Source organism: Rissa tridactyla, chromosome 1, assembly GCF_028500815.1.
Source record: "Rissa tridactyla isolate bRisTri1 chromosome 1, bRisTri1.patW.cur.20221130, whole genome shotgun sequence".
Taxonomy (NCBI): Eukaryota; Metazoa; Chordata; class Aves; order Charadriiformes; family Laridae; genus Rissa; species Rissa tridactyla.
The window spans coordinates 103,190,814-103,206,536 of NC_071466.1; the positions used below are offsets into that span (position 1 = coordinate 103,190,814).

General features: G+C 37.7%; 1 protein-coding gene across 2 annotated transcripts in view; it reads left to right on the forward strand.

The window, feature by feature from the left end:
- RCAN1 (regulator of calcineurin 1) overlaps positions 1–15,723 on the forward strand; it is a 46,990-nt gene that overhangs the window by 23,414 nt on the left and 7,853 nt on the right. Inside the window, exons 1-3 of one of the 2 annotated variants that reach the window (XM_054218674.1) lie at positions 4,487–9,794; positions 11,952–12,125; positions 13,129–13,288. In XM_054218674.1, the coding sequence (XP_054074649.1) occupies positions 9,708–9,794; positions 11,952–12,125; positions 13,129–13,288 (421 nt within the window). In that variant the 5' untranslated portion in view covers positions 4,487–9,707. Of the gene's footprint in view, positions 1–4,486; positions 9,795–11,951; positions 12,126–13,128; positions 13,289–15,723 lie in introns of those variants that run through there. The other variant, XM_054218665.1, reaches the window with a different exon arrangement.

Consider the following 15,723-nt stretch of genomic DNA (forward strand, 5'->3'; position numbering starts at 1 on the left):
TTTGAGTAAAGGTAGCACCTTGCTGTTATCTTGGGGAAGTAAATAGAATGCTTATTGCAGTGATGGCCCAAGCTGCCTCTTTTTCTACTTTCATTAGCCTTGAGGAGCGTCCATCTGTTTTGGACAAACTCCAGATTGCAAAATTTCAAGACCTTCTGATGAGAAAATACAGGTGCAAGTGAGGAGTGAATATTGTTTTATCCTTCCCTATTTACTACTGTTTTGTTTAACTAGCCACGGTGAACTGATTTAATTTCCCCAGTGTCATCATGGAAGATTCATTGCAACTCAGAATTATAGTCTGGTTTGAGTAAAATCAGATAAGAATGACTGGGTTTTGATTTCTACCATCAGATGTCACGTTTTGAAATTTTCACTTAACACGTTATAGACATGTCATATTGCAATAGACTTTATGGACTCGAGGAGTAGAGGCAATGGTGCAAGTCATACCAAAACACAGGTTGGTGACATGCTCCTAGCAGCTTCCAAAATCATCAGTAGAAACGTCAGCGCTGGTTTCAGAGTTTTCTTGCATTAGAGAACTTTGAAACTCTCTGTCTAACCAGTTGATCCAAAATACCTACCAGAGATCCTTGGTCATAGGTCTGGAAACCGCTAAAACACTGTCTGATTGTTTCAGAAAATATTTGAAAACAAGACCTTGGTTGCTCAAAGAAAAAGTACTTAGGCTTCTTAAATTGGTTTATCTGAAGCCTTAATATGCAATGATTCATGCTTTATAATGGTAACTCTCGATTTAGATGTTGAGTAGGGGAATAAAGATTAGCTGACACAGATTCATTCCTTCTGCTTTTTCTACTCAGTACTGACCTTTTTATCATTATCTCCTTCATTATATAGAATGTACAAAGTGAGATAAAAATATCTTGACTTTTTTTGGTCTTCAGAAAAGTTTCAATGGATATGAAAGAATATTGAACAAAAATGCTACCTGCCTTTTAATCCTGCAGTGATTGGTGTGTGTTTTGTAAAGCCAGAGAGCTGGACAAATATATGTGTGGTTTTTTTTTTTTCCTCTAGCAACATTTGAAAGGCTAGGATGTTGACATCAAGCTTTTATTCTAACTTATTTTTTACATATATATATTTAAAAGACACGGTCTTTCATATTTCAATCTGGATCATAACCCTGCTCAATCATCTCAAAATTTAGTTTTTAAAAACTCCTGTTTTGTAAAATATAGCATGTCTTCATCAATGTACTTAAGTATCTATCAAAATGGTTCCCAACTTATTTGAATGGATTTTTAAAATCATAACTCAAACTTAGTTTCAGTGTTCTGTTAGCATTTTTCATTCATGTTGTGGATGCTGCTTCTAGCTCCAGGGTGGAAGGCAGCAATTCTAAGGCGTCCACTTGCTATTGGAACGCCTGAATACTGGGGAGCTTTGACCACACTGGCATCCATTTGATAGGGTTTGAATAAATTACTCTCAGTTGTGGAACTGGATTGTAATACGGTACCGGATCCCTTACTGGTGTCTTTTTTCCTCTTGCCCCAAGAGATATTTGGGGAACTTGGTTCCTGTGTCTTTCTCTGTCTACATCCTTCCTTGTAAGCTGTTACAATGTGACTGCAAGAACTTCCATTCCTCATCACTTCTTGTTTCAACTGCTGAAGATAGTTCTACTTACACCCCGTCTAAATTTAAATATATCTAGATTAACACTAAAGGCCCATTTCTTTTAAACTTGGTTCCTGTTCAGTCTTCAAACATGGTATCTTTTAGATATCGGTGTTCAAGCCCAGCACCAGCATTTCCTCAGTGCCCCTTAGCTCACCCTAATGCACGGACGACGTGCAGAGGCAGCATCAGAGCGCAGCACTCCAGCTGTGGTAAGTGTCAGAATATGTATGACGTGCTTAAAGAATGCATGAATCCCACTCTAAGCATGTGCCCTATCCCCTAGACCTCTCCCTCTGCTGAATCTAACTTATAAATAACTTTACAGCTGTTGTCTCTTTACAAAACAAAGTGCTCTTCATCTTCAGAAGGTGCCCCCTCACTCAAGAAATAATTATCTGAAGGGCCGTTTTTATTTTATTAGCTGATGTATATAGCATGTCCCATTCTTTCTTAAATTGTTTCATCTTCCAAATCCACCTATCTGTTAATTACTGTCTAGATTTTTTTCCCACACTAGTATTCAAATAAATAACCTTGAAAAGGTCAGACTGCTGGTGATTTTTCCTAGCTATAGTGATAGGAAGAATACCTCATGCTTCCTTTACTTCATAGTTATACAGTGCTTATGAGATATTACTTTATATCTTGGGGGGTGTGGGAACATTTTTTTAACAAATAACTTCATTCAATTCTGCTGTAAATAGTTTACAAGTGCTTTTTCTATAGTATGCAAAAATGGCCTATTAACACAGTTTAAAAGCCCTTGTTCTTTTTTAGTTCATAATAAATATAGATGATCTTTAGAGAATTTTACTCTTTCCCCTTTTTAAATCTTCACTCTGAGGAAAGGATTTATATAGATATCTACATTTATAGAAGCCTTCAACAGGTTTAAGTTAGAAGGGAAGAGTTGTTTAAGGATTTCCTGCCCTTCCCTTTCCATAGTTAGCCTTTTCTAGTGTGGCATGTGGACCGCTTCCATGATGAGTTATAGACTGTACTATTGTCCCCGTCACCTTTTCTTTCCTCTCTCTGCCTTAAATAGAAATAAATAATCAACACTGCAACTGCATCCAGCCATGGGAATAATCTTGTTTACATTTGTCTTGGTTAAAGATTATCATCTTGGTCTTTGGCTTTTTACTTTGTGAAAATTTTTTTTTCTTGCAGCCCTTCCCCCTCCCCTCCCACTATGTAATGGATTGAACTATAATATTGCTGGACAGTCTTTTTAAAGTATTTTCATCCACTTTTAAAAAGCATCTTATTTTCTTGAAGGTTATAGAATCATAGAATTGTTAGGGTTTGTTTTGCTTATTTGAAACCAAGTTCTCTTTCAGTGATGGGGGTGGGGGGAATGTTTATGATTGACCTTGCAAGAACTTTCTCCTTCCTTCTTTCAGTCCTCCTACCCAGTTACTGCGAAAAGACTGGGTGTTTCGTATGCTCTTTCTACTGTAAATATACTGCCTGTAGATAATTCTGTAATTAAAGTGAATCAGTTCATGAATTTAAACAAATAAATACAGGAGAAACAGCTAGAGATTTTTTTTTTAAACTTGTTTTGATTGGTATTTATCCTTCTATAATTTTAGGCATATAAAGGTGTTTGAGTCTTGCGTCTTAAGCGTGTGTGCCGTGTTAGTACAGGTGCAGAATCTTAGAGCTTTTCTGCTTGGTTTCACATGTTTTGCCTAACATCTTGGAAAATGGTCACTCATTCCTCTGCTCTGTTTCCTCTTTGGAAGCTCTTCCTCTGGAAGAGCTAGGAATCTAAAACAGAGGTGGCACCGCATACCAGATGCCTGGCCTTTAATTTTTGTCAGCTGAGTCTAGTCATTGCAGTCTATCTGCAATAAGTATCTCTGCTAACATACAAAGTATGCCAGTGATAATTGTGCTGAACTAGTGCTCTGATGAATATTGCTGTCAAGTATTGAAGCTTTATTTCTGAAAAGTTGCTTTTTAGATATGAAAATATTGTCCAATAGTTCAGAGTTTTATAGCCATTGAATACTCTTTTCAAATGGTACTCCTATATAGTACTTGACATAACTTGATGTAATACAGGGAGATAGGCTTTCTTTTTGTGTACCATATTATATGGAAACAGATGCTTAAATTTTCTTAAAACTGCACAAATTTTTGTCTCTATTTTTATGACTGGAAATTCTGGTGACTAAAATACTTGTAAGCATATGAAATAGTCAATGGTCATGTGTTTGCCGTTCCATATTATAAACAAAGTTAATGAGAGGAGCTGATGATGACAGTCTTAACTTTGTGCTTCATGCCCCTTTTTCCATTTTGTCATTGTGTGGGTGTTACCTTGACTTAGTACACTGCACATTGCTCTGTGTAATTTGGAAAACCAGTTTGTGTACTTGCATTGCTGTGCACTGTGTGATTTCTTTACTGTAACTAAATTTGAAGATGTTATTTGTGCAGTTTATTCTGTAATACTAAAGCCTTTTTCTTTGCTTGTTAAGAAAGTATTTTCTTGCAGATTATTTCTGTGCTGATGTACTAATGCAGTGCATATACTTATTTCGCTTGTAATATCTTTCTGATGAATGCGTAGAATATAAAATCAATGAGCATACAACTTTGAAAAACTTAAGGTTTTTCATAACCACAAATCAGAAGAAATTGTCCGTTAACACTTTCAATTGTATGATAATTCAGTCTCCCTTCTCCCTGTGTTTCTGATCTGGGTTTGCCTGGCGCATGGGAGAAATCTGTATGGCGAAGTTAAGGGCTGTGTTACTGTGTGAGTAGGTGTATAGCCATTCCAGTGTTCTGGATTAGACATCAAAGGTGCCAGTCTCCCAGTGCTCAGGCTATTGTAAGGATTTTAAGGAGGAAAAGTATACTCAACTATGATCGGTCTGCCAGTTAATTTTACTTCATATCAAATCCTGTCAGACTTGCAAAAAAAAAAAAAAGTCATGTCCAGGTTTCTTTTCAGTTGTCCTTGTTTTGCGGGGAGGTTTTTGTTTGTGGTTTTTTTTTTTTTGAGGGTGTAGTGATTAATTTTTGGCTTGTAAAATGAGACTAAGAACTGTGCTGACATTTTAAGGCAAATGAATTAACTCACTGCCCTCACTCCTGGCTCTTTGGTTGAGCCAGCATTGACTTCTCTTGCTCATCAAGTGGGTTTCAAAAAAAAAAACAAACCTCACAACACAAACCTCTATGTGAAAACAACGCACTTCTTGAATCCCAAGGGAAAACCCAAGGTTTTTCAATGATGGAGAATGTTACTGTTTCCCGATGGCAGTGTTAGTTTGCAGAGCACCCTTAAAGGCAGTAGAGAAAAATACTTCATCAAGGACATGTGCTCTTTAGCCCTTCATACGTTAAACTACTTTACTTTTTGAGTGGGTCTGAGTTCTGGGGATTTTCTTTTTTTACCTGAATGTGTGCTGAAGCCACGCTCTAGATGAGTGTTAAGTTCTAGACAGGAACGCTTATTAGCTTTTCCCATTCTCTCCTTCAACGTGCCTGTCCTGTGCAGATACATAGCACCCCTGCTCCTGCGCTGATGGAACAGTGCAGATTAGAAGGTCGCCTGAATTCGGGTGCGTGCTAGTGCAGACAGAGCAGAGCTTACTGACCCTGGACGTGCATGGATAGCTCTGGAAGCTGTTTGTACTTTACTGTCTGCCCCTCCCTCTCCTTTCCCAACCACTAGGAAAATGAAACCAGTAAGTATGGTTATTCATTCTAGATAATTTCAAGATGTTTATCCCTGTCGTAAGTAAGGGCTAAGGTAAGATAATTAACATGAAGACAGGAATAGAAACTATATGTTGATAGAAAAACATCAGCAAGTATATATAGTGGGAGTACAGGGATTACATAAGGAGCACCCTCCAAGGGCAATTGTGAAAGTGTGACAGGGATGAGAGAAAAGAATGGACTATATTGTTCTGATTTGTACCTTGTAGGTGATCATTTTATTAGGTTACTGAATTACCACCACATTTATTTTCATGTTAATTTTCTTCCTCATATTGTTAGATTTGCTAATGTAGCTATCAGCAATGAACAGTCACTTTTGTGACTTGCCTTTTTTCTATTTCTGCGGTCTCACTTCCTCCTCTTCTGTGCCTTACCTATTTTACTGCATGAAGAGATTAAATTATGTGACTATTTATGGCATTCAGTCATTTTGTATTCCTACTATTCTGTATGCTCATTTGACTCCTTATTTTTCCTTTCACACCCAAAAGTAATCTAAAAAATGGTTTCTGTTACATTTCTCTGCCTTGGAAGTGCTACTAATGGAAGATCTGTTAGGTGATGTTGATGTTAGGGAGTACTTTAGGTCTTCATTGAGCATCTTGTCTGCAATTTTTAGTTAAAACTTGAGCCTCAGAATCTGTACCTGTCAAGGGAAGGGTGAAACCTGAGAAAGCAGAGCTGACCGTGTTGTCATGTCATACTATTCCTACCCATTTAGTTCCCCCAATTCTTGTTCCCCAAAGTACAGAGCATCCCTTTGTACTGATGAAGTTCTTTAGTATCAGACGTTATTTGGTATCTGGATGACAGCATATATCTTTGAGCAGATCATCTCCTTGCCCTTGTTCTCTTTCTGTAGGTCACTAGGGAGTCTCTAAGAGAAGGCAGAAAGCAGCAAACTCCCTGAGGACAAGGGAGAAGAAAAACTGCTCTCTGATAGTGTTAGAACATCAAATCCAGAAGTTCTGATAGTCTTGCCATGTTCTTGTTCCAGACAGTTTGTTAGCATGTGGTTAACAAATGTTATGAGACCTGAATACCACAGAAGAAACATTGCAACACTGTCAGGATTTTGTAATGGTGGTTTTGTAACTTCGACTCTTGGTTTCTACAATAGATTTCAGGGCTCTCAACATAATGATGCTGCCTTAAATAACACTTCAGTAAACGAAGCAGGGGTAGTGAGAATTTTTTTTCTTTTGAGAAAGTAAGTCTTTCTGTTTGTTTTTTAATAATTCAGCATAGTTTATTTAATCCGCTAATTGAGACATTGTAGACTGCATTTTTGTTCTAATCAAGCATAGCAGTAAGGATATTAGACCACTTCAAAGTGGTTTTTTATTTTTTTTCCCCAGGATACTAGTTATCGGTTTGTTTTGTGTTGTGAATGGAGTGTTAGTATGCAACCATCTCTTTTTGCCTGAATCATTTCGTTAAGAGTGGTTGGTGACACAACCTTAGCAAAAAAATAATGATGATAATGGTGAAATGGAACAGACTAGGACTGGTTTCTTTTCTTTGTCTTTTTAAATGAGCAAAGTAAAAACCCAGTGTGTATCAGTAGAAGGCTCAATGTTTATTTTAAATCTGGAGAACACAGTGTGAAAATAGTGTTAAATGTTCTCAAAAATGGTTGGTTTGTTTACAGCTAACACAGTAATACAGCAGGCTATAGTCCTGTTTTAGATGACAACATTATATTTGAAAGATGGCTGAAGTAAGACTTGTAAAGTAATTTTCCTTGGGTCTCAGTAACATGTAGGTGGCCTTGAGGATAGAAATCAGAAGTATTTTTAATGTCTTGCTGTTAGTGGGATCTGTGCATAAACATGTAAGTCTAGACTTACAAAGGCATGCAAGTGTCTAGGATCTACCTGTCCTGCTTTAAGCTGTGAAGTCCAAAATAGGGCTTCTGAAGACTTTTACAATCACTGGTCTGCTAGGAAGTTTTGACATGCTTAGCTATATAAAGGTCTGCAGCTAGGTTGCCAAAGGCTTCATTCTGTTGAGCAGCTCAAACTGCCTCCTGTGTAGGCCCTGTGAGGCTCCACAAAAGAAATTTTCTTTCCACCAGCCACCCACAGAGATGCTGCAGTCCCCTCGATAGCCTCAGAGTATGCCAAATGACTCTGACTCAGTAGGAGGTTAAAGGGGGGACCTTCTTTACTTTCTTATCAGTAGCTATAGCATTCACCTAGGATGTGGAAAGCCTGTTTTTCTTTCATGCTCAGGTGATTCATGGCCATATTTTCCAGATGAGCATCCTGACCGCTGGTCTATGGAGTCATGCTTGGTGCTTCCACTTCCGAAGTCTTTAAGACACTTGGCGACCTAATTCCAGGGCAAGGGCAGGATTCAAGACATACTCGGCATGATTTTCTGTGTGAGCTCAGGTGGTTCACTGCTTGGTCTGATGGCTGTTTATGAATCCTTTTCTTAAGTATCTGTGTTTCTGGGTACATGTCATGAGCTTGGGAACTCAGACCTGTTCTCACTGTATGTGTGCCCAGTCCAGATTTTGGAAGTGTTGAGTGTCTGGATAGCCACTGCATCCCATCTTCCTGGGAGCTCAGGGAGGTGAAAGAAGCTGTTGTTTCTTCCTATCTTTCTATCCTTCGGGCACCCAGTATGTTAGGTGCTCCTGGAGCACTGGAGGCTTGTTACCATTACTTTATTTCAGAGTTGAGTTTAATCTCACTGACAGCACCTACACCAGTTGTTGAGTTGTCCTTCAGAGCACCTTCTTTATTCCTGAGCTGAGCTTATTTTTAAGCAAGGGCTTCTAAGGAAAGGAGCTAGGAAGTTGGTCTGGGTAGTCTTTCACGCTAAGGTAACTTTTTCACTAAGATAACTTGACAATAGTAGAGAGTTTGACTACTAAATGGGGATATTAACCTGTGGCACAATAAGCATCCTTAACTTTACACAAGTAAGTAGAGCCCGTGGAAATGGAGAAGGCTATTCATGTGAATAGTTATACATGATGAAATATTTATGAAATAAGGTTTTCATCTTATGCCTGTCTACTGTTTCTAAGCATTTCATAAAACGTGATGTTTCTGTCATAGCCCTATGCTATAGTAAAATGAACTAAATGCAGTTACGATTTTAACTTCATTATAAATTTTGATCTGAAGCTGCATAGGAGAATTCTAAATAGCTTGTAAAAACTTCAGCTTAAACTTAATATATTACTTTAAATGGTAATGACTTTTTAAATGCTTCTTGATTTTAAAAACAAAAAATAAAAAATCAACAAACAAAATCCCAAATAACAACACTGAAAAAACCCACCTGTGTCCTGTGACACTTCTGGGAACTGTTCTGAAACTGGAATACAAATATCTGTAAACCAGAAAATGTCAGAAATATAGGTTTCATACCTCATCACTGCTGTTAGTAGTTCAGGTTGTCTCTTAAAACCCTACCAGCAGATTTCTGATGAAGGTCCTCTTAAAAAAAACAAAAAAACAAAAACAAAAAAAACACCAAAAAACCAAACAACCAAAAAAAGAAACAAAACCAAAAAAAAAAACCACCACCACCCCCCCAAAATACCAACAAAACCCCCTAAAACAAAACTAAAAAAAACCCCAATACTTTATGAGGCTCAGACTAAGTTTTTTAAAAAAGTGAGAATGGTAATTAATCCATATAGTTGCTTTGAAGAAAGCTTCAAAATTAATTCTCACTGTAATGGGGGGAAAAAGTATTTTCTCAAATCAGTTCCTCTTAATCTCTAAATTTCAGTCCATGTTTTTTTTTCCACAGAATTACCAAAAGCTATTGACCTGAGGGATTTGTTTTCCATTCTGAAGTCTTGAAATTTTCCTCCTGGCTAATTACAGCCTATTACTCTAGACTTTGGTCCTTTAGCAGTAACATTTTCCATCTTAAGATGGGTTGTCCCATTCCAGTGAAGAGCATGTTGTCTGAGTGCTGAATGGAATTACTACCAGTGGAAACTATGCTGCAAGAGGCTCGATAAAGCAGCTGCTGTGCAAACCTCAGCTGTTTTTTCCATCCTCCCGAGCACTGGTAATTAGCATAGGGAAGCTGACTAATGTGCTGACGTCACCTCTTTCCAGTCGCAGCTTACATTTTGTTCCTGACTGCCTCAAAGCATGCAGGACTTTGTTCAGGAATTCGCTGTCACATACAGGATGCTCTGAAACCTTTCCTTTTTTTTTTTTTTTTTGGAGGGGCTGGACTTGTTTCCCTTATAAACGCTGCCTGCAGGACCAACGGCTTCCTTAAAAGTCATTGGTTTCTGTGGAACAACAAGTATCGCTTTGGCGAAGCACAGAATGCATTTTAGAAATTTTAACTATAGTTTTAGTTCTCTGATTGCCTGTGTGGCAGATAGTGATGTCTTCAATCAAGCAGAAACAAGGGTATGCTTTATCTGTTGTGTTTTATTGCTGTGTACTACTGGAATACTGAAGTATGTAGATGCTGTTTCAAATAATTTAAAATTCGGGTGTCTTGATAGCTTTTTGACTTGTAAGAAAATGTCAATTTGATGTAAGAGTCTGGGTCTTACCAGTCTGCAACAGTATGCTCTGATGTGAATGACTGACTCTGGAAATTATTAGATCTTAAGCTATGTGTTTTTGAAAATGATCAGAAGTTTATCTCTAGACTTACTTGACAGTCTGTATAGTGTATTCTTCACTTGCATATATGTCTTCGGTAAATGTTTAGATTATAATTTTGGTAGTAAGAGTTGCATAATTTATAGTACACTTTACACTTTTGGGGGGATTTTTTGGCTGGCACTGTAGTTAAGAGCATAATGTTAAAACTGTAAGAAGTCCTCTCAGATTTATATTTAACTGATTAGAATTAATATAATGTAAGTAATCCAGTCCTGCTACAGAATCACAGAATCTTCATGGTTGGAAAGGACCCTTAAGATCATAGAGTCCAACCAAAATACAGCGAATTGTTGACTGCTAAGATACCTTAAGGACAAAAATAACATTTTGGTTAGTGCATATTGCCAGCATGACATTTATGACCTCTATAATCGCACACATTTTAAAAAAACCTATATTTTGCACAAGTCTTGCAGATACTCTCAGAGTTTAAATGTTGAATGTGACCTTTGAAATGCAATTTAGCATGGATTTCGCTTACTTTTCATGGTTGCATCCAGCGCTCTCTGGAGTACAGGAGGCTAACAAATACGGGCTTTGTGTCTGCAGGGTCCTGGTCTTGTTTCAGGGCTCACTTTGAAAAAGCTTAAGTGTGGCTCAGCAAGAAGCAGGACAGCTCTGTTCTTTTAAATGTTCTTGAATTACAGTGGTTATATACACAGCTGTAGCAAGTTTGTGAAGAGAGCTTTTCAGGAAGGAAAATGAAATATTGAAGTAATTGCTGCCTTCTTATGTGATCTTAGTTTATTTTTTCTACTAATTCAAAATGTAACAGTAAAAAAAAAAAAGAGAGAAAATGTGATTTTTACATACTTGTTTGTTTTGGCTCTGTATTGAGCTTCAAATAAGCTTTTATGAAGAGAAAATATCTGAAAATATCTGAATGCTTGATCTATTGCCATGACTGAAATAAGGCTTGTGACTGGTAACTGTGTTCTCATTGTGAGCCTGAAACACTTTGTAAGAGCATGGCAGCTTCAGAACCTCCTGCTTCTTTCTTCTCCTTTGAGCTGGCATCCTGAAGTAATCAGGTTATCATATAAATGATAAGAAAAATACCCAAGTTGGGTTTGCATAGGTGCCCTAGGAGCACAACCCGAAATGCAAAATGGAAATAGCCAGCTGTTGGTAAAGGTGCTTCAGTCTTTTCAGGCAGATAGGACAGCAAAGTAACTCAGCTGCAGATGTATGAAGGTATGAGGTTTTGGTCCAGTTCCTACTCTTACCGCACAGTCAAAACAGAAAGTGTGTCAAAGGCCCTTCAGGAGCTGTATGGTTAGTACTTTAGATTTTTTTAGGAAAGATTCGGTTCTAGAAATAGAAGAGGCTATTAAACTAGAGTTCAGTAATAATATGTTTATTTTGCTAAATGAAAGTAGCAGCTATTAAAACAGGAGAGATGTTCATGAACTTTATTATGCGTGCTGAGTCACTGAAGAAAATTACATTTAGCTTGCAAATATGCTTTTTACATTTTTCTGTATTAAAACTGTTGCGTTGGTTTCCTTGAAAACTGTACACTTAGACAAAGGCATTCTTGGCAGACTTTTTTCAAGGCCTTTGGATATTAATTTTATGAGACAAGCATTTCTTTTCAATATCTGACCAGTGCGACTATTTTTAGTATGTCACTAAATCAGAGTATCATGTCCAACACTTATTAATGATAATAATAAACTTTCTAATAAGGAAGAAAAAAGCTGCTATACAGAAAACAAGCGATAGGTTAGAAAAAAACTCATAAAAAGAGAAGAAGAAAAATAAATCTAAGCTTTTATAAATACATCAATGTTCAAGAGTGGTGGTATGCCTCTGCTTAGTAACTGCAATTTCTTTATTTCTTTAAAGAAAGGTGTTGCATATTCACTTTCTTCTCTGGTACTTTCTTCTCAGGCCAAATTTGAATCGCTGTTTAGAACATACGACAGAGATATCACCTTTCAGTATTTTAAGAGCTTCAAAAGAGTACGAATAAATTTCAGTAACCCTTTATCTGCAGCAGATGCTAGAATCCAGTTGCACAAGACAGAGTTCCTTGGAAAGGAAATAAAACTGTATTTTGCTCAGGTAAGTCTCTTTGTGATTATCCTTACAAGGTACTAAAGCATAATGTACTCGTGATAAGCTTCCACAGGTCTTCAATCCTGCTAATGAACGCTGTTAACTTTTTCATTTTGATTAGAGAATCACATGTTGTTCCAAAGCTACAAGTATTTGGAGGCTGTTGCATATTTTGCATTTGTCTCCCTCTGTCTTGTTTTGATAACCTTGGGGAAAGAGAGTAGATGATAGTAATCAGCACAGTCAAAGATAGAGTTTAACAGGGTGGGGGAAGCCAAGTGTGCGCTGCCAACAGTACACAGGCACGCGCATACGTGCTCAAGTAGTATCTGAGGGAATCCAAAGTGCAGAGCTGCACATTCAGGACTCTACCTGTTGATCTTTCCCTCACTGCTGCAAATTATTTGTTTAGCACATGTTTGTAGTTGGAGACCGCCATCAGTGCGGCTCTATAGCTGGCTAGCCTCTGCTGCTAAAGATGTGAAACTCTCATGTTCTGATAATCTGGGCGCTTTGCGGTAGTACTGTGTATTTTCCTCCATAAATTTAATGGGAAAAATTAATCTATGTGTGTCTGTTTCAGATGTCCCTAGGGACAGTCCTGAAGGAGCCAGTTTATTTATATACCTTCTAGAATTCTCACCACTCTCACTTGTGGTAATGAGTTTCAACACCATTTGTCATTAGGCCTTAAAGCCCATATCCAGCTTCCTCCTACTTCAGTATTTTAAGGGCAGCTATTTTCTGGTGAAATTTTTGTAAAACTCCATAATGAGAAGATGCAGATATGCATACTTCATTGCATGTTTCATCAGAGTTAATGAATGTGGTGGCTTGTCTGTATTTTGTATACTGGGTCTTTCATATAGCTCTCTTCAATAATCTAGTTACATGCTGCCACCTTGAGTGCCTGTTACAGCATAACATCTATCCAAACCTTAAAATTCCTCATGAATGATGGATTCGTGGGTAATAGTGAAACAGCTTTGGCATTTATACTTTTTTTCAGACTTTGCACATCGGAAGCTCGCATTTGGCACCGCCAAATCCAGACAAACAGTTTTTGATTTCACCTCCAGCCTCTCCACCTGTTGATTGGAAGCAAGTAGAAGATGCTACTCCAGTCATTAACTATGACCTTTTATATGCTATCTCCAAGTTAGGACCAGGTAAGAAGGAGTAGGAACGCTGGAATTCTCGTTGAGTAAAACACCTTTTAAACTTTCTGAATTTCTACAACTTTTCAAATTAATTACCATCTACCAATTAAATTTGTAATATCAGAAAAAGTATTAATAAATGGTAGTTTCTTACACACATAGTAATTCCACAGGATCACTTGGAGGGCCCAGGCCGCCACAACGTGATCTTTTTTTGTGATTTGTGAAGAGCGTGAATGTTGCTTCAATAATATATTAGCTTGTTCACCAGAATTTTCAAGAAGCAGCTTCCTGAAAATGAAGAGGCAGTCGTGTAGTTACACGCCTCTTGAAGGGACAGGAAAGTCCCGTTTCAGACAATGAACCAGTTGACAGCTGGGTAGCTCTGTGCTAGAATTACCTCTGCATCTGAGTGAGTAGTATGTGTAGGAGGGAAACTGTCAGTATCAACCTAATTTTCTTTTGGAGTTAAGAGGGAGAAGTTTCTGCCACTCCTTGCTCCTTGTAACTTTCGTCTGCTGCAATTTATTCATTAATTGGAAACTTTGAGATAGTTTCACCCTGGAAAGGAAAAAAGTTTGTATCAGGTTCCTCTTTTTTTCCCCACTGTCCAAACTAAAGGAGATATTAAGAACGTACACTTACCCCTTATTTCTAGTGCTTTCCCGTAAGTTGCTTGTCACTTCAGCTAACTGCGCTATGCAGACTGTTTATAGGTTTGTTTATTAAAAATAGATAGAACCACAGATAGCATGTAGAACTGTTTCTCCTATTTGTGTTTTAAACCAAATACTACTTTCAGAAATAGATGTAGAGTTCCACTAAACTGAACTCTTATTTCAAACATGGTTCTGCTTTTCAGTGATTAATGATCGCATCCCTTGATGTCCTTTTATACTGCAGTTAAGACAACCTTCTTCGTAAGAATTGGTGCAAATTATATTTCACAAAATCTGCAACTCTGATTTAACTTGTTTGCAACTGTACTATTAATTTTAGGGGAGAGAAAAAATGGCCACATTTAGTAACAGTATCAAAGAGCACAGAAACTGTAGTCTGAATCATTTTACTGTAGTATTTTTATATATTTGTTTACCTACCAGCTTAGGGAACACATCTTATTTTGTCAGTAGTAAGGGGCGGAGAACAGGGTAGGGCAGAACTTTTAGCTCTTCATGCAACAGCCTTCTGTGTAGTAGTGTATGGTTGACTACATACTGGTGATATCCAAAGATTCTAGCAAAAATAATGTGCTTCTCACAAAACACTAGGGAATTCTTCTTACCTGTGAAAATTCAGCCCTTAGCAGTTTGTGGAGGGACAAAAATTATGCTTATGCTAGCATAAAAATTGGGGTAGATTATTGCCAGTTTTTAATAAATACCATGTTTTAAATGGTATGTGAATTCTAATGGCAAGAATTTGTGGAAAGGTATTAAAGTTAGAAGTGGAGCTATTAAATGCCGCCACAAATCATTTGTTTATCCAGAAATATGCAAGCTAAGCAGATAGAGCCTGCATGTAGGTCTTTAAAACCATCCACCAAGAATACTGCTGACATACTTACTATATGTTTTTATCAAAGATTTTATTTTCCTGAAACCAGTTTTTGAAACAGAAGTCCCATAAGACTGTGCTTGTCAGAATGGAAGTTGGTTTTGATGAAACACGTGGAATGAATGAATAAATAATACTACAGCTTACTGATTTGGTACAGCTTATGAAAGGTCAGACCTTGCTCCATGGCGGCTGCTTACTTTACTACAAGCTTTCCTTTTAAGTTTTAGCAAGACCAAAAGGAAACCTGTAGGCCTTAAGATAAATACTTAAGGGCTTACTAAGCAGTAAAAGTTGGTCTTTTTTCTCCGAAGGTTCTGTTATTGAAGTGCCCTGCAGTAAGCTTACTGGCAGATCTGTGATCCCTTTTCCCATGAGATTTTTCATATATATTGTGAATGTTGAGCCCTATAAAGCTCTATCTCTTTCTTGACTGGGATGTTAATTGGAACATGGAGTTAATGACTTGGTACCAAGGAGCAGGCAGGGGTTACTCTAGCACAATGGCTTGTGTGTTTCTGAAGAACTGGAGGCAAGAGCCTTTTCCTCCATGGAACTGCTCTTTGTGCCGGTTCCCCTTCCTAAAGTTCTTGGAGAAACAGAGCAGAGACCGCTTCAGAGCCTTAGCACTCTCGTGTGTGCTCCTTGCCACCAGTGTTAGCTCTTTTGAACAGCTAATGGGCAGATCACTGTAGGGATCTTAATGGAGACTGTTCTCTCCACTGAGAGGTAATGAGTATAAGGTAACAAGAAAACAACATTAAGGGGAGCTGATCAGGGAAGCAGTGAAAAGGAAGAGTTTGCTCTTTCCCTGATCTAATGTAAGATTAGAATTATTTAACACCTGGTTAGATTTAAAAGCGACTCTTTATATTATGGAAAAAACA